The sequence below is a fragment of the Rattus norvegicus genome, chromosome 18 (genome assembly GCF_021556685.1).
Source record: "Rattus norvegicus strain SHRSP/BbbUtx chromosome 18, alternate assembly SHRSP_T2T, whole genome shotgun sequence".
Lineage (NCBI taxonomy): Eukaryota > Metazoa > Chordata > Mammalia > Rodentia > Muridae > Rattus > Rattus norvegicus.
This window is the reverse complement of record NC_141551.1, coordinates 16,505,691-16,529,322: the sequence shown is the minus strand read 5'-3', so window position 1 is coordinate 16,529,322 and position 23,632 is coordinate 16,505,691. Positions and strand designations below refer to the sequence as shown.

Sequence of the window (23,632 nt, the reverse complement as noted above, 5' to 3'; positions counted from 1 at the left end):
AATATTCAGTGTGGGGAGAAGATGCCACAACCCAGAAGAGGACTTCTTGTCACCATGATTGAAGTCCATTGCCCTGAACCCTCTACATATGACTCCTGTGGAAGCTTCCTGCGTTGGAAGGAACTTCTATGTGGCTTCTCACAACTCACTGAATCAACCAATAAATGCTCTTGGTGATGGCCACATTGTGTTACAACCACAGAGTTTGAATGTCTTCATCACTGAGGGGCTGGTCACTGGTGTTAACTAATTGACTAAACCCTGTAGTGGCCCACAGGGCCATAAGGATACTCCCTCCATTTCAGTGGGTGTTTCCAGGAACCAGACTCATCCCCTACCTCAAGGATGTGTTCAGTGTCACCTCTGGGGTTTCTGCAGGTATTGACACACTATGGGATACTCTGAGTCTGGAGTTGTCTGTAGTTTCTACCCCCCACTCACACCACAAGGAACATCCAACTGCTGGTCATAGTGGCACATGCCTGTAATCCCAGCACTCAAGAGGTGAAGGCAAGTTCAAGGCCTACCTGTTCCATATAGTGAGTTCTTCACCAGCTAGAGCTACATATATTAAGAGCCTGTCTCAAATAAAACAACCCCGTCAAAATGCACACAGAAGTCAATTTTAACACCCATATCCAGCAGTGTGGAAGGCAGTGTGGTTTAAATATAAAATGGTCCCACCAGCCCCAGTTCTGAACTCTTGTTGCCCAACTGATGTGCTATCTGGGGAAGCCAGGCTTACTTGGTGGATCACTAAGGGCAAGCCTTGGAAGGTGACTATAGAACCAGGTACTGGTTCTTGCTATACTTTCTGCCCTGATCTGCATTGGTGTGAACAGCTCCTTTTTCTTATTTAACTTTTCCACACAATTTGGAATTATGGTTATGACTATAAGTTCCCCCCACTATTTATATCATGAGAATCCTCTTTCCTCTCTGCATTGTGTTTGATTTACTTTGTGAGGTTTAATTAAATGAATACAATTCTTAATGAGCTCCCATTCATCTTTGTCTACCAGCAAATGCTTTTTACATTACATATATTCCTTATTCCAGCCTTTATTTTGTCAAATAATTTTCATTCGTTTGTTAAAATGATGATGAATTTTCCTCTTTTTCTGAAAAAAAAAAGTAACAAACTTCAAAGACTAGTATTTTAAAACTGTTAAGACAACTTTGTATCCCAAAAAATCTCAGTCAGTAGTAATGTGTCTGTGACTGATCAGATATGGCAGGAAGAATGACCAGAGAACTGACAGTCACATTCATGGGGACATGTCTCAGTGCCTGTGTTGTGTGCCTCTGTCACAAAGACACCAATGGACATCAGGGCAGCAACCTTCCTCCAGTGCCCAAAGGCCCAGGCAAGCTCAGCCTTCGGCCCTGTCCACCATGCTTGCATGGCCTGTACTCACACGCCACATCTCACCAGCAGTTCTTTTCTCCTTCCCCTGCTCTCACCACCCACAATCACTAGCAAGAGGTCATCATCCCTCAGCTTGATCCACAGTTTGCTGGAGATGTGACTTTGGGTCTAGCCTGAATTCCATATATCTTGCCAACCAATGGGCTTCTTTGTAACAAAACACTGAGCCTCTTTTCCAAAGTAGCCATATTCCTGGTACCCTCATGGGTAGAGGCAGGGAGGTTCTGAAGCCAGGCTGCCTATATTTACTCTCTACCCCAACCACATCTGAGCAATGTGACTGTGGGTCTCATTTTCCTGGTTCCTATATGGAGTGACAGTAGTTGCCTCCTAAGGGAGTTGTGTTGTAGACAAAAAGCCATTGAAATGTCTTGAGTACAGTAAACAGGTTAGGACGATTAGCCGTCATTGTCATCATTGTCACTGGCCACCATCACATCCTCATCATCATCTCCTCTTTCCTCTCCTATGCCTCTCTTCCCCTCTTCCTCCTAGCCCTCTGAGGAAAATTCTAACCTCTCCTACTGATGAAGACTCAAAGCTGCTCAATTCTCAAAGGGAAAAGGCACAGCATACCACAAAGCATTCTTCCTTTCTGCCAGCAGTAAGCCCTCATGGATGTTGGTTCTGTCCCTTGTTCCTTCTCTCCCCGACATTTGAAAATGGCGACCTGGACATAAATGCCCAGCTGCATCCTTAAGTCTCACAACCGATCATCACACAGCACACAAGTGACGCAGCCTTGCAATCACAGCGACAGGGCAGGACAAAAGGCAGGTGGCACACTGACAACCGGGAGGCTCACTTCTACAGGAGAAGCGCTAGCATTGTCCCATGATGCCACAGGATGGTGAGGAATCATCTCTGCTGTGGCATTGGGCTACCTATGCTGATCTGATTTAGTTTCATTAGGCCTATGACAAAATAACCAACCCAAATGATGTCCATGCTAATAGTGTTAAAGGCTGAATAAGTGATTCGACCACTTTGCTTTTTTTTTTTTTTTCCAGACTGGAATTTCTCCTGAAGCATGACTGTTCATGGTTGATTCTATTTTGCTGAGGAATTCTGGGTGTTTGGCCTCCAGCTCTTAAACACTTCTATTGGGATTTTCCTTGGGTTTTTGTTTTAAAACAAGGCGAGTGTTTATATTCCAGAATAGTCTTAAGGTCATCAGGCATCAGGCCTCCAGGCTTAGCTATCCAGGTACGGGATCATGAATGGGAACCACCACACACAGCTTGATATTGCTTGGCTTCATGAGGAATTGCTCATGGGCACAAGCTTGCTATGATTTATATGTACTTTCCTTTATGCCAAACAAAAAAATAATCCCAGATTTGTGCCCACCTCACCCACACTCATATTGGAAAAGCCAGAGACCTGCAGCCTGTTCAGTTATACAGGGCATAATTTCCACCAAGGTCAATTTAACTTCCCCAAATTTGTATCTCAGGGTAATGGCATGTCTCTTAAATTCCAAAAGCACAAATAGAGAGCACAATGTATGTCATCAAGCTGTTTCAAAAGCACAGTGCAAATTTCTAGAGCAAAGCTGAGCAAATACAGACTAACTCATTTGTGAAGATGCATACCAGGTGTGCATAAGTGGCATAGGGAACCCTGTTACTCTGCATGCCAACTAAAACAAAGATGTATTAACTAGACACCCAAAGGTACAAGGTATAACAAGAAAAATGAGCAAAATTCTGCCTCTTGCTGCTATAGCACTCAGGAGAGTGGCCCTGCCCCTCTCACCTGGGCAGCACAGTAAAACTGGCCCTGTGGGGGCTGCATGCGAGCCAGGCTCCAGGGTATGAGAGTGGGAGAGCCAGTGGACCAGCTTCCATACCTCTCAGGCCCAGATCCAGGACTTGGAATTGGCCCACCCCAATATCTACCCCATCGATGAACTGCTAGAGCACATGAAGGGGCCAGTGCTACAAATCCAAAACTACAGGATCTCCATGGCACAGGGCAACTACAGGATATCTCAGAGGAGTCCCAGTGAGACTCCCACACTGATAGACTAGCAGAAGCCTGAGAGGCCTTGAACCAGGCAAAGGACTCATTGCAATGAACATTTACAAGCAAAGAAGTGTGGACAAAAGCATATACCATGGGACACACTGTGACACACTACAGCTTCCACAGGACTTTTTTTCTCTTTTGGAGAGGAGGGAAGAGGTGGTTACTAAGGGGAGGGGTAGATGAGTAGGATTAGAACAAATGATGTGAAATTCACAAAGAACTAATAAAAAAAGCCTTAATTTAAAAAGTGGGTAAAGCTGCCACAGCTGATAAATACTCATGTGACTCCACTGTAACCTCTAAGTTGGGAGGCTATATTAATACCACAGTGAGATGACATTTCACTTCTACCATGTAAAATTGTCTGAGAGTGCTGCATGCTGAAAAGAGTGTAGTCCATCTGTATCCTTTGAGTTTCAGACAGGAGGCTGTGAGGGGTTAAGCATTTTAACACTGGAATGGGAACTTTACTGTAAACACATTGTTCACAGGATATCAAGAGTCTACACTGCTGGGGGTTAAGGATTTAGCTCAGTGGTAGAGCGCTTGCCTAGCAAGCGCAAGGCCCTGGGTTCGGTCCTCAGCTCCAAAAAAAAAAAAAAAAAAGAGTCTACACTGCTGTACCCTAGGGGAGACATCGTGGACCAAGATGACCCTTCCCAAGCCAAAAAACATGTCTCAATCTCTGGAGACATTTCTAGTTGTCCCATCTGTGTGGATGGCGAAATATTAACAACTGGTGGGCCGTAGTAAAGGATGCCACAGTGCCCAGGACGGTCCCCAACAGGGAATGATTAGGACCAAGATGCCCATAGTGCCAGACTCAGACTTTTGAACATGACGAAAGAACCCCATAATGTTCCCAGCAGCACTGTTTGTAATTGTCCAGCTCTGGAAATAACCAAAATGTTCACCAAGAGGAGGAAGAAGGAGTGTACTCTGGCAAAGTCCATGTAGGGGAAATACTAAGTACAGCTTCCCATGATGACAGAGTCTATCAGAAGCTGTACTCTGAGGGAAACGAGTTGGGAGAGTGTCACACAGCAGGACGTATTTTTACCTATTGAAAAAAAAGTAAATTTGAATAATACATTGCACAGTTACACACGTGTTTGTTATAGCTTGTCACAGTTGTGGAAAACAGAACAACCTACAAGACAAGAACAAACGCATAGGTATCCTGTCACCCCAGGCCTAAGGACTCTGGGACAAGGGGTACACAGATCACAGATCAGTGTCAGTTAGGAGTGTGTGCCAGCGTCAGGTGAGTCCCGCTGCAGCTGTCAGGCCACATGCACCCCAGCAGAGATAGGTATGCAGCCCACCACATTGGCAGATGGCAGCGCCATGTCACGATGTTAAAAGGCTTGGCATTCCTCTGCCAGTGTTTCAGGTAGGTCACAGTCTTACCAGTGTCCTTTATGTTAATGAGCAGTGTATAAAACAAACCAGAATGGAGCTACAGACCAATGATAACGGAGCCTTATGAGCCAGGAATGGCAGCTCTTCTAGTTCCACACGGATGGGACATCTTACATCATAACTAGATGAAAAGCTTCTCCGAGGAACACTTTGCCGAGCTTAAGACAAAGAGAATGCTCGCCCAGGCTCGGTTCGCGTGGTTTTGCATTAGCAAATGCTTAAACTACAGTTTCCACTTGGCCTCTCTGTGACTCACGCTTTCTGTTAATGTTAAGGTTGTTTCTAGGATACCCAGGGCCCAAGCCTGCAAATTTCCAATTAGTGTTCTTAATCAGTTACGACAAATATCTGACCAAGAGCGGTGGTGATGTCATTTGAAAATAAGAGTTTCGCCATCTGCCAAATGAAATAAAAGTTCCCTCAAAGATCAGTACCAGCCAAATGACTGAAAGATGTCTGACAGAGTCCAGCTGCTGCTCCAGCGTTTCCATGGTGACCACCCAAAGTTAGACAGGGAAAGTATTTATTGTCCCTGCAACATGCACCACTCAGAAAGAGCGAGGAGCGCAGCTCAGGAATCCCAAATACACCCAAGAAGCTGGCCGACTTGCTGGCACCTCAAGGCAAGGACCTTGATTTTGCTATTTTGATTAGAGTCAAACACTAATGTTTCCAGCACATTCCTGTTGAAAAAAAAAATGGGGTCTTATAATGTGGCCAAATTCAACCTACAGACTGTAAACATCAACAGAAGAAACGCAGTTAGTAGCTGGGGCTGCGGATTTGCTCAGGTATAAAGAGGTTATTCCAGAGACAGCAACAGGATAGGAGCCTCTTTCTTTCTTTCTTTCTTCCTTTCTTATATACCTTGGTTTTATATTAATAAAGGACATTTCTCTCAGCAAAGTTTCTAGTTCATTATTTCAAATGTACCTGAAAGTTCCAAGAAAACAATGGAAAAAAAAAAGAAAGGTAGATTGTACACTTCCAGGCTGCTGGCCTCAGAGGACACGCCATGCCTCAGGTATGGTTTCAATCTATCTAAACCTTCAGCTGCCCAGGACTTTCTCTCCTATCACACCTGAAAGGATGTGTCACAGCCAAATGGGAACGTCTATTTCTGGCCTGTGTCACTGAGGGAATGAATGTCCACGATGCCTCCTTCTACCAGTGACGTAATCACATATGTGACACAATCACATGTGACACGTGCCTTCTCTGCGCAAGCTTGCTTTTAGGTCAAACACAGGTGGGGCATCCTTCACCTGAAACCCATATAATCTGAAACTTTCTAGGTGCAGGCAGCTAGAGATTCCACACCTGAACTCATGTGATAGACTGCCATCAGAGCACAGCCACTACAATTGTCTTCAATCAAGGCGTATGAAGTAGACACAAAACCTAAGTGAACTTCGTGCTTAGGCTTGAGTCAGACACCTACAGCAGCTCACCGTGTACTCTCAAAGCATTTTGGGTGAGGATGGCACTCTCCTGTGCGTTCTACTGTCTCAGGTTTTCCACCAATGGGAAGTGTATTCAGGAGGCATAAGCCTATTGAGTCTCCTAGATACCAACAAGACAAGCATTGTGTGTTTGGAAGTACATGTTAATATGGCTACTACAAGGAGCCCAAGGTGCTTTGTAGCTTCAGTGCATAGTGAGTTCTGTTCAATTTGTGACCCCGTTTGATTCGACACTAACGGCCCTTTCATGTGCTTCTCGAATGCTGTGGACTTAACATTCCACAATCAACTTTTAATATGGTAATCATGTAGATTGGAGTGTAGAGATAAACCCCAAATCCTGCATTTCAGCTAGGCTTCTTCCCAGCAACCTCATTTCTGTTTTCTATTCTGTCTCCAGTCATGCCCACAAAATTGCAAGCAGTAACCACTGGAGTTGTGTAGCTCGAGGTTGCTTTCTTCATGATTGTCCATCTGCTTGTGGAGATACCCACGAGGAAGGAATTGTCTTTAAAGGAGGTAACAGGACAATTAAAAACAAAAAATGAAGAGCCAGGACTACCCATAAAGATTATCACTTGTGAATTGAAGTTCCTTGGGGGAGAGGGGTGGGGAGACAAGTTGGGGGGTAAGGAAGGAGACAGGAGTGGGAAGAAGGGACAGAGATTCAAAGGGAAATAGAGAAACAGAGCATCTGTGTTAAAGATGCTCCAAGGCCAAATAAGTGAACTTCAAAATTATGTAGAGGTAGAAAATGGTACAAACCAGCCAAATTATCTTGAACTATTTTCAGTACCTTTAAAAGGTATATACTATTCACCCTATGGCTTACCTAACACCCCATGGCCATCAGGATCTTACATTGTATTATTAGTAGACCACTAAAAATGTTACCAACCTCAAAGCTAATACTGTCACCAGACAGCATCTGAAGCCTACAGCAGAATTTACCCTCTCCAACAATGTATTTGATAAACATTTTGATTTATGACTTTCTCTGTTATGTAACTAATAAAATCGCACTTTCATGGAGGAACATAGAATTTGAGGAATCAGAAGCTTTGCTCTTGGGCCATAGTCATTCATATTTGGCTCGAGAATGAGCTATCTTACTCTCTTTGCTATGAGACATGTTTTTGTATTGACCTACTCCAGGAATTCTTGATAATCAATCTTGGTTTTCAGCTTGATCAGAATGAGAAATGCTTCAGAAATCGGTGAGCCCCACCTCTGGTTGTGTGTGTTGAGAGTGTTTCCAGAGAGAATTAGCTGAATGAGGGAAGACCTACCCCGATTGTAGGTGGCACCATCCTTTTGGCTAGCCATTCAGATTGGGTAAAAAGTTGGAAAAGAGAAAGCCCACTGAGGCAGGAATTTTCTCTTTGCTTCCTTCCGTACATATGGTGAGCTGTTCTGCTCTGGCAAACCCCAGGCCATGAAGGACAGATGCCTCGGAAACCATGAGCCTAAATCTCTGCTCTCTAATGGTTTGGCTCAGATATTTTGTCATAAATGAAAACCGAGCACAGACCCCACTGCATGCTGCTGACCCACTGCATCTTTTCACACTCATAGTTCCCACTGTAACTCAAACAGGACCAGGCTCATTCTAGTCCTGAAGTGGCTCCTTGGAAGATCGAGTGACAAGGATATCAACTCTTTTCCCAACACAAACCTCTAAACCCTCACGACTCTTCATGACCAATGGCCATCTCAGCCTAGTGAGCCACACCCTTGAGAGATGTTTGAAAACACGGATGCTCAAGTCTTGCTTTTGCTAATCATATCCTAAGGCTGGGACAGAGATGCTGCCCTGGGTCCAGACTACCACTGTTTTTCCAGTAGTTTTGCCTCAGTATTCACCTGGGCTCTCATTTCTACATTTCCCCAACTGCAATCAGGTAGATGGGCATTGTTTCAAATATGCATGGCTAGGATGACTGCACTCACATGCCAGATAATTACCAGACTTCATGTTGGGAGTTCCAGGGCCTTGCATGACCCAGCCTGCTTTCCATATGAGCTCATTCCATCGCCTACCACCTCTATCTCCTTCCACGTTCCACAGTCTTGTCTCTCCAGCTACAGACAGGAAATTCAGGCACACCAAAACCTCTATTCCATTTCCCACTGAACGCGGTATTCCCATGACCTGAAGAGCTCTTCTCATTCTTACTCAAAAAGACTCAGTCTGTCTTATCCTTTCTTGGTGCAGTCTTATCCTAAAAGATTTTTTTCATTAATATTTTTACAGGATTTGACAGTCTTTTTGAGATAGTATACTATTAGTTACAAAAGGTCAGTCCTCTTTTATTATAAATACTGTTATGAATTTAGTGAATAAACTCCTGGACTAAAATATTTGAAGTTGGGTGTGGTGGTGAATACGTGTTGCTCCAAGAGGGTATTGGCAGGCTGAGGCAGAAGAATCAATGGTCAAGAACCAAGACTCAAAAGGCCAGTTTTGGCTACATGAGACCTAGTTTCAAGCAAACAAAAACCCATGGAGCACAATCTACAAATGCACTGAATGCCTGGCAAGTGTGCTGGTGTTTGCAATGTCATGACTTCATCAAGCAAAATGGCACTGCAATGGCTGTCCCTGCACACTTCAAGTTCTCCTGAGAAGCTGCCCTTCATTTCTGCCTTGAGCTCTTCCACACAGCTGACTGCTCCCCTCCCAAAGACACCCATGTGTATCACCCCCAAATTAATTTGCACATTGTCTTATGAAACTGTGATCTTTGTAATGGCCATAGTCTCAAATGCTAGAATATGTAGGCATGAGAAAATAGGAGTGGCGTAGTACGTGCGTATGACTTGGGACTGTTGATAAAAGGTGCTAATGTCCCTAGCACACCAAACTAGGTCAGTCGCTAAAAGCGAACTTCAGAACATGTGTCACTGTAAAGTATGTCACCACAAGGCTGCTCTGGAAAAGCAGGCAGTTTGAGTTTCCCTAGCGGAGATGCCTTGCTGTGACAAAAGGCGCCTTGGTGACAAAGACAGACAATACTAGGTCAGAGACAATTGATAATTTTCTTCTTCTGATGTTACCATTTAAACTATTCTACCCTCAAGTGAGAAGGCAAGTTTGCAAAGCTGGTCATAAATTTAAGAATTGTAGGGACAGAAAGTGGCTTTTTTGAATCTTGCAAGCATTTGCTTCCCATTCAGGATGACTGCCCATGGCATGCAGCCACGACATACTCTCTGCTCCTTGTCCTTGCCCTGTCCTGTCCATGGATCTATGAGGGAGAAATGCCAGCATGCAACAGGCCTGGACTGGCCACTTCCTCCAGAGGGATCATCTCTAGTCACCTTTAAATCTCATGTTTATAAAACCAAAACCACACGGCAGGAGCAAAGATCTCAGGAATGAAATGATGTCTCTGGGGCAATGTAGATTCTGTAACCAAGGCTTCCCAAAGTTCCTAGAATTGCCACTGGCACCTCTCTGAGTCACAGTGTCTTTGGGAAGCCTTCTTAGGATAATCAAAAGCATTCACCATCCAAAAAGCACCCAGGACCACAAAGCTCTGAAGGGCATGGGCTGCGAGGTACAGCGGTGGTCAGCTGTGCACTGTGCTTGGTTCGACTCTGTTACATCTCTGAAGTCACGGATTCTTTTTATTTATTAGCCACTGTGCTGGCTGCCTTTATGTAAGATGGTTTACATAGCTCACCTCTCTCCTGATCGACCTCTGGAACAGGTCTCCTATTAGTGTCTCCCAGATTAAACCCAGGGAGCGCAACACCAACATCATGGGCCTAATAGTTATGAAATGCCTAAAAGTTGTGAATGCTTGTTTAGAACAAGCAGCTGGAGAAATGCCTCTTTATCCTTCCTTCCTTCCTTCCTTCCTTCCTTCCCCCACTGAAGACTAGCAGCTCTTCTGCCTGTGTTCACACGCACGCAGGGCCTACCAGCTCACCTCTCCGGCCCATCACTCTCTGTCTCCATCTCACTAACATCCCGTTAACACCAGGAAGCAAAGAGATGCAGTGAAGATCCACGACACCATGGAATAGACCCACGTACATGGGTGTGGCCCATGACAATTCGATTCTGAGAAGTCTCTCATAATAATGACCTCATTTCAAGTTAAAACAAAACAAAACAAATCCGCATGCTGACAAAAGGACACTTGACAGATGGGGACTGCGTGAATCTGACAAACCTCTGTACAGGAAAAAACAGCATCATTTTTCAGAAAGAGGCACCTACCCTAAATGTAAGAACATTCCTTGCCAGCTATTTAACAGCTACTTAGTACCCAGAACATTCATTTTAGCATGAGTGTGCTGTTTCTGTCATTGCTACCTTGTTTCCGATCATACAGAATGACAGTGTGGCCTAACTCCAGGTCTGGTCTCTTTAGTCCTCCTCGGGCCTTTGCCCAACACTTCCTCACCATTGTCTGTGTTCAGTGACACCTTAACTTTTGCTCTCACATTTGTTCTCTAATTTGTATCTTCAGGGTTATCTGTCATTAGTCTAGAATTACCACCAGGCTCCCTCCTTCTCTCCCAAGCCCCTCTCTTTATGGTTCCTTGCTATGTAGTCCCAGCTTGCTGGCCCCAAACTCTCTCAGAGATCCTCTTGCCTTTGCTTCTCAACTGGGAAAACAGGTATGTACCACCATGTCTAGCCTAAACATAGAACATAGGAACCAAAACTGATACTGCTCCACCCATGTGGATCCAATCAATAACTCTTGAAAAGGCCATGCTCTTCTCTCAAAGGCCTCTTGGGACCCACATGTCCTCATGTCTACACCATCATGGACTGCCTATGAAATCCAGGCTCAGCAGCAAAGGTTGTGAACACATGATCCTGAATGAGAAGGCACGTGTTATAGGAAACACAGGGTCTGTGCAGGCCAAAAGGGAACACACTTAGCCCTTCGCTAACCAAATCATCAGGCAGGCCTTCCCTCTAGCCCACGGGTGAACAGCTGGTTTCCTTGTGAAGCCTCACACAGTCAGAGTCCACTAGCTTGAGAAGCACTCACACTTGAGGACAAGCACTTTAAAAGTTCTCTGACTGGGGAGTGGGTGGCAATCTCACTGGCATCATTTCATAACCAGCACTTTCCCTCTCAGGCATTTATCTCTGTTTCTCTGCCTCTTGGTTTACTTTTCCTGCTTTTCAGCTGGGCTTCACTCTCAACTGTCTATATTTGGCTCCTAAAAGTACCTGTCCAAATGACTGGGGATTACTATTCCTAGGCCTTTCAAACACTCCACACCCAGAGGATATTGAGTGAGCCAGCCCAGGATCCTATGCTACTGGGTGCTTGGGAACCAGCTCAAACCCTGACTGCTATTGAATTGCTGTCCTGTAAACCATGCTCTTCTGTGTCTTACCACATCCCCCACTTTCCATCCTCTGAGTGTTTCCACTTCCAGATCTCACTCAAAGATCCACCCAATACACATGCACACATACATGCACACATACTCAAGCATGCATGCACAGACACACATACATACATGTACACACACACACACACACACACACACGCACACACGCACGCACACGCACACACACACACCCCTTTCCCATCTGAAACTAACTGCTGGTTCTGCATGGTTTTAAGGATCGGTATCTACCAATTACCTCAGAATCTAGAAAGATCCCCCCAAATATACCATGGCATTCACAAAGATTGAACTCCCAAGAAACTGGCAACCTAGTCATGGGGTTTTCCAAAAGTCAGAAACTTTACAATTTGACTTCTTCCTCCCAGCCCAAGTGGCTTTCTCTTTACTGCTACTCCAAGCTCCCTCTTCCTTCACCCAATCTTTGTTTCCTCCAGCCCGCCCTTTGCTAGACAGTGCTCCGGAAGGGCCCCCTGGACATCTCCACACCCCTGGCTGCCATCCAGTAATACTCACTTCAGGGGGTCATGGGCCTCATCAGTATATACCATTCATGACAGATCACTTACAATCAGATAAACCTTCCCAAGTAGCTACTTGCTGCTCATAATGTTTGTTAATCTGGTTGTTGTGAAATCCTGTAGCAAGTTTATGCTGGATAATAAATAGTCTCTCTAGTTCATGTCCATATTTATTTAACAATTACCTTCTATAAAAGTACACTATCTGGGGAAGCTTCAGGGCATGAGGTGGCTAATATAACCCCCACTCCACTAAGTGCACATTTTTACTGTCTGTCTAAACTCTCCCTCTTAAGGAGGTATAAGGCTGAGCTTAAGCCTGAGGGTCACATCTCTGCTCTTGACCACCATATCTGTTACTGGTGGTCTGTAGGAGCACCTTGGAGCCAAGCCTAGCTGTAGGAGCCAGCACTTAATAGGTCACCCGAGGCAAAGAGTTTATGTTAATGTTATGTCATACCTACTTGCTTCATTGTATACTTTTCCCTTGTAAACAGATTGCTTATTGCCAACTCCTCCCAAGAGATGGGTCAACTTCATTACTCTGCTGCAGACCCCACAGGTAACCGCTGGATGAATCCTGTAACCCTGGCAACAGATCCCTGTGGACATGCCCTGTCCTAAAACTTAAGCAACCATCTATATCTCCTTCTTGTCAAAATATAGGAAGATGAGATCACTGGTCCACCGGGTTCTGTAATTAGGCTCTCTGTTTGCCCACTGCTTCCTATGGCTGGTAGAGTAATACCAATGTGCTCCCCGCCACTTAGGGGAGCATGGTATCTCCGATCTCTCCCCTGTACTCCCACCTCGAGGCTCACCTCATCCTACCACCCACTGGGCCACTAATTGGTGCGCTGACTGTTAGATGCTACAACATTAGATCCTGCTTCTCCTCCACCTCCAATCATTGAGCCAGCTGAGGCTTTCTCTCAATGTGTGTCTGTTCTCTGTACCTTTCTTTCTCCATCTCTGCCAGAATGGCTGGTTAGTCTCTGCTCACTGGGAAGCTTTGCTCTAGAATTAGCATTTTCAGAAGTCCTTTTCAGAAGCCATTATCAGTGCCCATTCATGGGAAAAGCAAACCAAGTCATAACCAATATCCAGTCAAAACCAGTACAGCTCTTCAAGATCACCAAGCTCAATCATTTGCTCTGAATGACATTTTCTTCCTCAGGGAATCTAATTAGCTCCTCAAAACTAAAACATTGACCCCTCCCCTTAAACACATTCTAGCCTATCAGAGAGTCTTTCCAGGTACAAACTCCAGGATTGGGTACAAACTCTAAGCCATGACTGGCCACTGGTCAGCAGTACGATCTATGGCAAGTTCCTTGTCTATTAAGTAAAAAGGACACTACAACTTTCTCCAAGGAAATTGCAACACATGAAAAACCGTTTAGCACCCCAGACAGCACACAGCGAGTGTAGTGGAAGTGGAGGTCAACCTTGTGAAGGGAAGAGTGGGATGGAGAGCAAGGTACCACAGGCTCCTATGACTCCTTAAAGAGTCCTGATCTGCCATCTGATCAACAATGGCTCCCGGAACACCAGTGACACAACAAAAGAAACTGTGGCCAGGGTGGAGGCTGTTTCTCCTGTATTCAGCAAAGTCCTAACCAGTGATGATGCCCCCTTCCTCCTTCGGAGTAACAGCATCAGGCTGAGCTTTCACTGGCCATAGTAACCGTATGGTAAGATATGATTAGCTGAGGATTTAGAGGCTTGGGGATGGCTCAAGCACTGTATATAAGCTTCTGTGCTACACAGTAAACTCAGATCTGCACCCTGATGCTGGTCTCCAGAGTCTGATTCCCAGGACTCATCACATGACTGCATTGTCTCTCCTCCCCTCATCTTCAGTCCTGTTCGTATACAAGAGTGCTTCATGAGTGGTACCCCTTCTGTTATCCATCTTCCTGTGGAGGAAACCTTGATCTTCCTAAGGCTACCACCATTTGGGTGGCCTTCAGAATCCCTTTGAAGTTGAACCTAACACAGGCATGAGAGTAACGGTCAGAGCCTGGCTTTACTGTCACAGCTTTATAGGAACTAATACATGGCCATTGCTTTATAACAGGGACCAGATAGCATCACAACAATACTAACAACTGCAGTACTTGGAAAGTTTTATTGACCACATAACCATCCACCAGACAATGGAAGCTAGTGGTTGCTGGGAGTTCTTTTTCTTCAATGGTGTAGCTGCCTGTAAGTTGCCCGCACTCCTGTAAGTAACACCAGTTAAATTCACTGGTACTTGGCGCTGCACTTGGGTCGAATCACTTGTTTCTGTCATCACTGCCCTATCTGGGGCAGAGGAATCAGCAGAAGCTCACACAACAGCCTATGTTTTTATCCTAATGACATTTCAACTTGTTAAAATGGATACATCTGCTTCAGATACAGCAAGTACATCTTTATCATTCTTCTTCTAATGTACACGGAAACCCGGCAACTCTCGTACTTAGCCTTTTCACTTCTGTGTCAACCATTGACAACAACTGAAGGAGAACTGTGAATCTGGCCTCCCAGGTCCACCTGCATCCCTGGTTATACGAGCCTGAACTCCTATCCCTACAGTCATGAGGCCTGGCCTCAGACTAGCACACCTCTGTTACATAAGTATATTGCTGCCTTGCCCATTTGTTTCATGAAGGTGTCACATTCCAAGATGTCAAATTTTTGGAATGTGATAGATTCAAAGCTGATTAGAACTGGCTGTGTTTAGTTACTGATTGATTCATTCATTTCAGTCCAGCCTGCTCCTAACTAAATTCAGTGTTATTTGCTGAGACTCTGAAGAGTGAAAGTTTGCTGAAAGAGATAAACACTAGAAAAAGGGCTCTGTCATAACTTACATAAGCCAGAATGACTAGGGTTAAGACATTCCACAACTCCATTTCTGCTAAAAATAATAATAATAATAATGCTGTCTCTGTGATAGCTAAAAGATTGCTCCAAGGTTTGGTATATGAACATTTGAGGCAGGTACACAGGATCTTCTTTAACAAAACAAAACAAAACCCTACCTTGGCTACCTCATCCAACAGCCATTTCCAAACCTGGAAACATCCCATGAAGGAAGTGAAAAATCCAGCCAGTTACTTGAGCCTACTAAGGCATGGTTCCTGACAGAACAGCATTCCTGGACTCTTCCTACCATGTGTCCACAGGATCCCAGCACACTAGTAGTGATCACAAAAGCATAACCAGGTAGCCCTGAAGTGGTAAAGTCATTCCTGGTTGAGAACTACTTCCTTGGGGATCACTAGAACTAAGATTATCTTGCTGTGACCTCCCTAACTCCCCCATCTCCGCTGAATGTGTCATTAGCCTCTTTCCTCCCACCAAGCTCTGTACACCCTACCCCAGCTTATCGCCTACCCTTCTCCAACTTCACCTGTGTCATAGGAATTTGTGATCAACAAAGATCTTAATCTCTTCCTGGATATAGCCCAGGGCTTGTGCCTGCTAAGCAAACTGCCCCCCAAATGAAGCACTTCACAGCTTCCTTTACCTTCTTGTTCTAACCCCAACTATAAGATTCCTCCATCTTCCCACGTGGTGTGGTGGTTTCCTTGTCCTTCCTCACATTTTCCTCATTGGCAATTTCAGTCCCTTTTCCCCCAGGTTCTCAAAAATTAGCTGGTCCCTGAGAACAGTAGTTGGCAAAATGCAACCAGTGAACTCAATTTAGCCTAAAATCTATTTTAGAGAACCTAGACATTAGTATATATTTTGCATTTATAATGGTCAGGGGGAAAAAGCATGGGGGATTAGTATTTTGTGACATCTAAGATTTACATGACAGCCATCACTGCCCTTTGGTACACGTGGCATTTAAGTCTAGATCCCCCATTCCTCAGCCAGCTGTCATTGTGCACACTTGCCAGGCGCTCTTCCGTGTTCTGAAAATACACACATGACTAAGCGCTAGATGGGACCGTGCGAGCACCGGTTGACTTGGTGAGTTTCAAAATTACCTCTGGAGAGTGGAATGTTGTGTGGAACTCGACAGGATGGAAATCAGAGGTGCACTCAGGGTCCCGTGCAGCGTTTCCTGCCAGAAACACCGAAGACTGAACAGAAGGAGACCTATTGTGTGTTGAGAGCAAGCACCTGGTTGAACAGGGCCATGTTTGGATAGGTAAATTAAGGTCGGAGACTCTGGTAGCAAGCAGGAAATGTGTGGGTAGACTAAGGGCTCAGGAAACAAAGAGCAGAACCTGTTCCCTCCACTAGGTTCCTGCTTTAAGCTAGACAAACATCAAGAATGTTTTAGTCCTTCGGATGACTATACTTGGTAGCAATTTGAATGAGACACACTGCTGGAGTTTGTTCATTTCTGCTAATTAGATGACCCCAAATAATTTTCTCAGTAGTAAATTAAAATGCTTTGATCTTTCTGTCTATAATCAAATCTGCAAAAATAAAGTATGAAGATGAAATTCATTATGGTATATATATTGCATGAAAAAGTGTCAGGTAACAGATCATCAATAAAGTCTACTTTATTGGGCCAATGGCCAGTGTAGAAGCCATGGCATGGAAATATGAGTTCAGGGTCACACTATTATTACTAAAATGATAGCAGAAATCTGGCAGGCTTATGTCTGTAAGGAAAATTGATGTTGTTTCCTTTTAAATTCTTCTTGAATATTTCTATTTACCTCAGTAAAGACATGCCCATATGAAGACCAATTCTTTTTCTAAAGAGTCTGAAGGGTAAGTCCTGTTCAGTGCAAATGTTTAAGCTGGAAAGTAGCTCTGAACACTGACAGCCAAGAGTTGAGTTTAACTCATAGTGCAGCCCATCCCCTACTCCTGCACCCAAGGCAAAGCCCACCATACCTGCTATCTGGTACTTATCCTATGCAGTTCAAGAAGGTCTTTATGAGAACTAAACTCAAATGATGTGAGCAGAGAGTTCCACACACCTTTCCAATACCATGAATCTCCTCCTGACCTCTCATAGTTCTGTCTTTTCCAATGTGCTGGCATCGTTTGTGTCACAGAAGGATAAAACTCAGCCTCCAGCCCTCCCATGTGGCATCTACAGGAACCTTACTACAGAGAAGAATCAAGTATGTATAGGGAGTTCACAGCCTTGCCTCCCAGGCCACCAGGGCAGCTTGACAGAAAGGGCTGCTTGATTCTGAAGTGCTATTTAGAGTGCACAGATGCTAAACAGGTGTCTCTACTAAGCACAGGGAGACCATTTCCCATTTTCCTTCTTGCCATCCTTTCCTGCTTTGTACCCTTGCTTTGAGGAGAATTGTGCCATTGCCTACCACCCCAGATTCCCTCCAACAGGCTCTATGGAAAGTTATTTCAAAGTTACAAGACTGTCCAATGTCGTCTCTTCTCAGCTTCATACTTTTAGTTTATATTCATTTCCTTTAATCTCTACAAACTGGAAAGTACTTTTCCCAAATGCTACTAGATTTATATTAAAGTAATAACAGCGGCACAATGAAATATGCATACTTCTTGGATAGAACAAAACAAGCAATGTTCAGAGCGGTGTCTGTGTCCTCTTCCCTACCCCAGATTCAATTCCTGCTGAGCCTAGAACCTGGAGACTATGAGCTGCTCCCAGGTTGATCCCCCACACCAACTTACCAGAAGATGTGGTCACTCAAATACATAACATAAGAATCCTTGAGAAGAAGAAGAGGAAGAACGAGGCCAGAAACAAGCACAACATGAATCAGTGAAGAACCAACAAGGTAGACAAGGCTAGCCTCTCGTCTGCCTTCAGCATCTCCACTGGCTTTAAATTGTCTTTGGCTATTGTGTACATTTTCCTCAACTTCCTCTGAGTCAATTTCCCAAAGCCCTAGCTAGGGTCAGTACTGGGTAAGTGCTTCAGGTGCACTGTGGTTCAGCTCTGAATGAGTTTCTTCAAGGTCCTGGGTCACAAAGTGTAATGCTCATGGTAAACCTTGCTAACTTTAATCTATTTAGAAGTTTAGGACTTTCACTAAGTAGAGCTGGTCATACAGACACAGAAACACGACCTCTGGGGCCATGACATAGAAAGGGACCATGCCTCTCAAACCAGGTCCTCCTCCTGCTTTCTGGTTAGCAGGCAAACAGAGGATGGCCTGCTGCATGCCCATGCAACGTGAGTACCACGCTGTCTAAGCTACATCTTGGTGATAGAGATGGTGGGCTAGTCTCTCTGCAATGGGGTTGAGAGGAACCCATTCATTCTTGATGGTTGACTTCTAAAGGCTGTTCAATGTATTCTGAGTTATCCTTTCCTTTGCCATGCTGTCAGGTAGGCTACATTTGACTCACACATATTTCCAGCATGAGAGAGAATGGTGGAGCCCTTGATACTGATGTGAACATGCCTTGCATCTGACTTCAGCAGCAAATGAATAGGGTATCTCTGAGGTCCATTATTATTCCAGCAACTGGACAGCATCCGCTTGGATGTCTCGGGGCCTGAGAAACTAGGCCATCCTTCTACTGTTTTCCCCAGAGTCATTCTAGGCTCCCACAAGTACCATCAAGCTTCTTTTTTGGAACCCATAATAATTTCTCATAGGCCTATGGGTCCCCCCCTCTTCCTATCTACCTCATTCTCTTTCCCCCAGCTTAGATAGAGGCTCACAAAGATAAAGATCATACATCAGTCATGTACATATATATGTATCCTTATACCTTGGAATGATCCTGACCTATAATGGACATTCAATAAAAATGTTTACGGAGTGAGTAAATGCTGAAATGAGTCTGTGCTGAATAAAAGAGATGTCTTTAAATTTTCATGTTTATTCTACATATCTAAACCCAATCTGTATGTGTCTATATTACCTTACATTTCTGTGTGGCATACCATTAATTTCTAGGCCATGGCTTTGGACTTAGATTTTGCTGTTTGGAAAATACTGGATGAGTTTAGTAAGATTGAGTCTATGCTTGCCATCAGGAGCAGCTTAGATGGACTTTAAAGGGCCATAAGTCCCTCCCTGAGGGAGGTTTAGTGGTAGAGGAGAAGCAGGAAGCAAGACCAGGAGGCCCTGCCATCTAGTGGGGAGGGAAATGGTGGTCAGTACATGTGTGACCTTTCTCCCTCTTCCCACCACCAGGGTTAGGCTTACTTTTCACAGAGGTCTCGAACTTGGCTGGGTTTGAAGGCAGGAACCGTCTGGGAGCAGGGGCTGGTGGGAGCGGACAGTGGGCTCTTGATATTCTGGATTGAGTGTCTACGGCTCCTTCTGCGGTCAAGGCCTTGCTGCTCGCCCACAGTGCCACCAGAACACATGCTGGCCCTCCTCCGGTCCCGGTGCCCACTGGGAGGTGGTTCGGCGGTCTCATCACCATCTTCATGCCTCAGTGCCACCTGGAAAAGCAGAGTGCATCAGCCAAGTCAAACTTGATTGCTTTTCTCAGACCTTGACCGTGACTGTACACCACCTCTAAGTGGATTTAAAACTGCTCTTGTTTGTTTCCCTACATTGCAGACCTTTGCTCCATCTCAATGTACCCTCACATGCGTCCAGAAGTCAAGCTCAACCTGCGGTTGCACACTGTCTGCCACTATGGATTCTAGGACCCAAATATGTGAAATTGTCGGAAATCTAAATGTTTTCATCAGATTTTCATCACCGTGGTTAAATCTCCGAGAAAGCCAACTTAAAAAAGGCCAGATTTGCTTTGGCTCATGGTGTTAAATGGTTTGGGTGTGTTTGGTTCTATGGAAAGACAGTGACATCACAGTATAAGACCATGGTGGAAGCAATCTGCTCACACCCTAGTACCCAGGAACCAGTGAGCCAAATCCCCGCTGCATGACATTTAGTAAACAAAGCCAAGCTGCGCACTCCATGGCAGCCAGGATGTAGACAGTGACACAAGAGTTTTCTATTTCTTTCACCCAGACTCTTCCTTCTTGTTACCACCACTTAACACTACAACCAAATTATGTGTCCATCCGTGGTTTAAATTGTCCCTCATGTTAAAGACCAAACCAGCTCATAGTGACTTGATCCAACTGAAGCTCCAGAAGACACTTGCTGTGTAAATCGCAGCACTAATAAGGAACTTACACCCATACTTCCTCTTGCCTGACCATCATTTCCTGTCCTGCCTTGACTCTTTTCTCCATATTTAGAAGGCAGAGTCTTTCCTGAGGCCTCCTGGGTTCCACGCCTGAACATTCCTGAGATGCCTTTCCCAAAGAGGGTGCTCATGTACTGTATGTTTCCAGAAGCCTACTTAACAGTGGCTCTGCTCTGGGGCAACTTTCGATGCCTGGGGTTGGAGCTTGCACATACTGCAACAGACACGTTGAAAAGAAAGCTCTCCCCTTATTGTTGAGCAGACCTTTGTGTGCATGTGGCTCTGCCACTAACGAAGTAGATGTGCCCAGTAGCAAGTCACATACTCTCTGGTCCCTTGGTAAGAATAGCTGTACTTGTAAGGATATCAAGGGTGAGAGTGTGTGTGGATGGTGCTTAAGCAGTGACAGATGCTCTCCTCTGACCCAAGCACAGAGTAGTAGTCAGGAAGCTCCCGTTCCCTCCCATTACACAGAACCACTAGGTTAGGCAGGCTCAGCTAAGCCCAGTAGCTTGCTAGGCCAAGCAACTGTGGAACACATGATCCCACGTATGCCCAAATGTGTAAGTTTTCTTGTTTTGAAGATGCTTACACCTTGATCCTGCCCAGTGAGAGCATGAAGAATACAGAGATGATAGAGAGCTGGGAGTGCTGTATGGTTTCATATTCCCAGGACAGCAAAGCAGACTTCTACAAAAGCAATGGCCTGACACTGCCACCTATGCTCCCCTGACAGGGAGAGCCTGGCTAGGGTCAGCAGCTCAGCCCTGCTGTCAAAGTTCAGGGGATGCTATCAGTACAGAAGACACACAGCTGATGAACAACAGGTCATCTACCGTCACCCTTCACCCCTCACCTCCTATTTCTTCCACCCACGACTTTAGATAAGATGGCTTTAGTGTGGCCTTTTTAAGCAAAAGATATATTTTATAACGAGTGCTCAGATATTATGACAATGATTTGAAATCTTTTGGTCATCTTATTCCCCCACAGTTCATTCGCAGGCAGTGTTAAAAGGGCAAAACCTGATGAGTTCACCTAAGGGCTCATCCTTGCAAAATCTCTCTGGAAATTCCCATTCTTATGAATCCCGTCTGGAAGCTCAAGCATTAAAAATGAAGTTCAATGTGTGACAAGTCACAGTTGTCATCTCGGCTTTTAAAACTCTAAGTGGCACTGTGTGGGCAAGTTTGAGAATGACAGTCCTAGTCAATGGCAGTGTTCTGAGCATTCTAGTGTATCCCCCATTTCTGACAGAACACTCTTAGACCATCTGAACTCCCCCTAACCCAAGTATTCACTCTGTTTCTTATTAAGCACACATTTGCAGCAATATGAAGGGTCTAAAGCACGGTTCAGCTATTTCGAATTCTTTGTCTAACCTCAAAGGTCCAAAGATCAAGTGACATTCCACTCGCAGTGCCTTCCTGAGAAGCACAGTGTGCAAGAGTCTCTTTCATTGCCCCGTGTCAAGGAAAGGGGAGGTGACCAGAAAGTTCATGTAAAGAAAAGAATCTGAGGAAGTTATCCAGGCATTGCTGTGATGTACAAGTCACTAGGGGAACTTCTCAAATTCAGGTCCAGGTCACAGCACTGGTCACAGGGGGAAGGGAGAGGGAAGGAGGAGAAGGAGGAGAGGGAGGAGAGCGAGAAGGAGGAGGAGGAGGAGGGGGGAGGAGAGGAAGAGGAGGAGGGGAGGAGAAGGGAGAAGGGGAGAAGGAAGGGAGAGGAGGAAGAGGTGGTGGGGAGTGGTACAGTCAGGTGTGGTAGTACAGCCTGTAATCCCAGCAACATGGGTGCTGAGGCAGGAGTATTCTGAGTACAAGGCAAGTAACAAGAAGAGGAATTATGCTCAGTTGCTATAAGACCTCTGATGCCTTTGATTCTAATTCTTTGTAGTAAATACCCAGAGGTGGATGGTTTCAATGCCAGTCTTTGCATAGTATTTTAAGCCTCCTTCACTGTGGAGACTTCAGACAGATGCAAGAGACAGGAATGAGTGCAAATGGTGTGACACGTATATCACACACATGTATATCACACACATGTATATCACACACACGTATATCACACACACACGTATATCACACACACACGTATATCACACAGCAGTGTACCAGTTACCAATGCAGACTCAATAGTCCTCATCAACATCTCACTTCTGCCCTCAACCTCATGACCAATTTTTCAATGAGATATCTAAGATTATATCATTATCATCTGTAAATGTCATATATATATATATATATATATATATATATATATATATACCCCTAAAAAGATTGCTAAAACCACAACCACTACATTATTGTCCCACTTAACATAACTTCTTAATATGATCAAATATTAATTTTTGGTGGAATGCTCTAAGGAGAGAACTCTGGGCCTGTTCCGTGCGTGCTAAACACATGCTCCGTGCACGAGCTACACTGACGGCTGTATAGTATTCCGTCTCTAGTCGCTTACACGCTACCCTGGCTCATCCCCTCCCACCTAGACTTAGGTGTTACCTTAGTTAGGGTTTACTGCTGTGAACAGACACCATGACCAAGGCAACCCTTATAAGGATAACATTTAATTGGAGATGGATTACAAGTTCAGAGGTTTAATCCATTATTATCAAGGTGGAAACATGGTGGCATCCAGGCAGCCATGGAGCATGCGGAGCTAAGAGTTCTAGTCTATATCTTCATCTGAAGGCTACTAGGAGAAGACTGACTTCCAGAAAGTTAGGACTGAGGTATTAAACCCATGCCCACAGTGACACACCTACTCCAACAAGGCCATACCTCCTAATAGTGCCACTCCTTGGCCCAAGCAAATACAAACCATCATAGCTGTGAAACTTACTTTGAGCTACTCAAACATTTTGGAGCTCAAAAGCATTACCACTTCTCTGAACTTTTATCATTATGTGGTTGTGACCCATGACAGACAGCTATCTTAGGAACAGATATGACCCTCTTTCAAGCTGCTATCTCACACCTACACAGTTGAGCTAAGCCGTTAGGTGAGGTGCATGTCAGTGCCATGACAAGACACTGTGTGATAGCAGGTTGTGGCCACAACAACACAGTGTTATAGACACTCACACCTTGCTTCCTTATCTGCATCTTTCCCTACACTGAGGCTAGGCTTGGCCACATGACTTCGCTCAATAGGCCATCAGCAAACATGGCACCAAGCCTGGAAGCATTTGTGCTAGTCTTGTTTTTCACAAATACTGCTATCCTGTGAAGAAGTGGGATCACGCGTGGTCTAGACAAATCAGGACCAGATGGTCAAGGCTGAGTGGTACCTTCCAG

General features: G+C 44.9%; 1 protein-coding gene across 6 annotated transcripts in view; it reads right to left on the bottom strand.

Moving 5' to 3' along the window:
- Fhod3 (formin homology 2 domain containing 3) overlaps window positions 1-23,632 on the bottom strand; it is a 440,137-nt gene that overhangs the window by 115,497 nt on the left and 301,008 nt on the right. For all 6 annotated transcript variants that reach the window (NM_001415720.1, XM_087591989.1, NM_001415719.1 and 3 more), the window contains 1 exon segment: window positions 19,367-19,608. In NM_001415720.1, coding sequence (NP_001402649.1) covers window positions 19,367-19,608 — 242 coding nt within the window.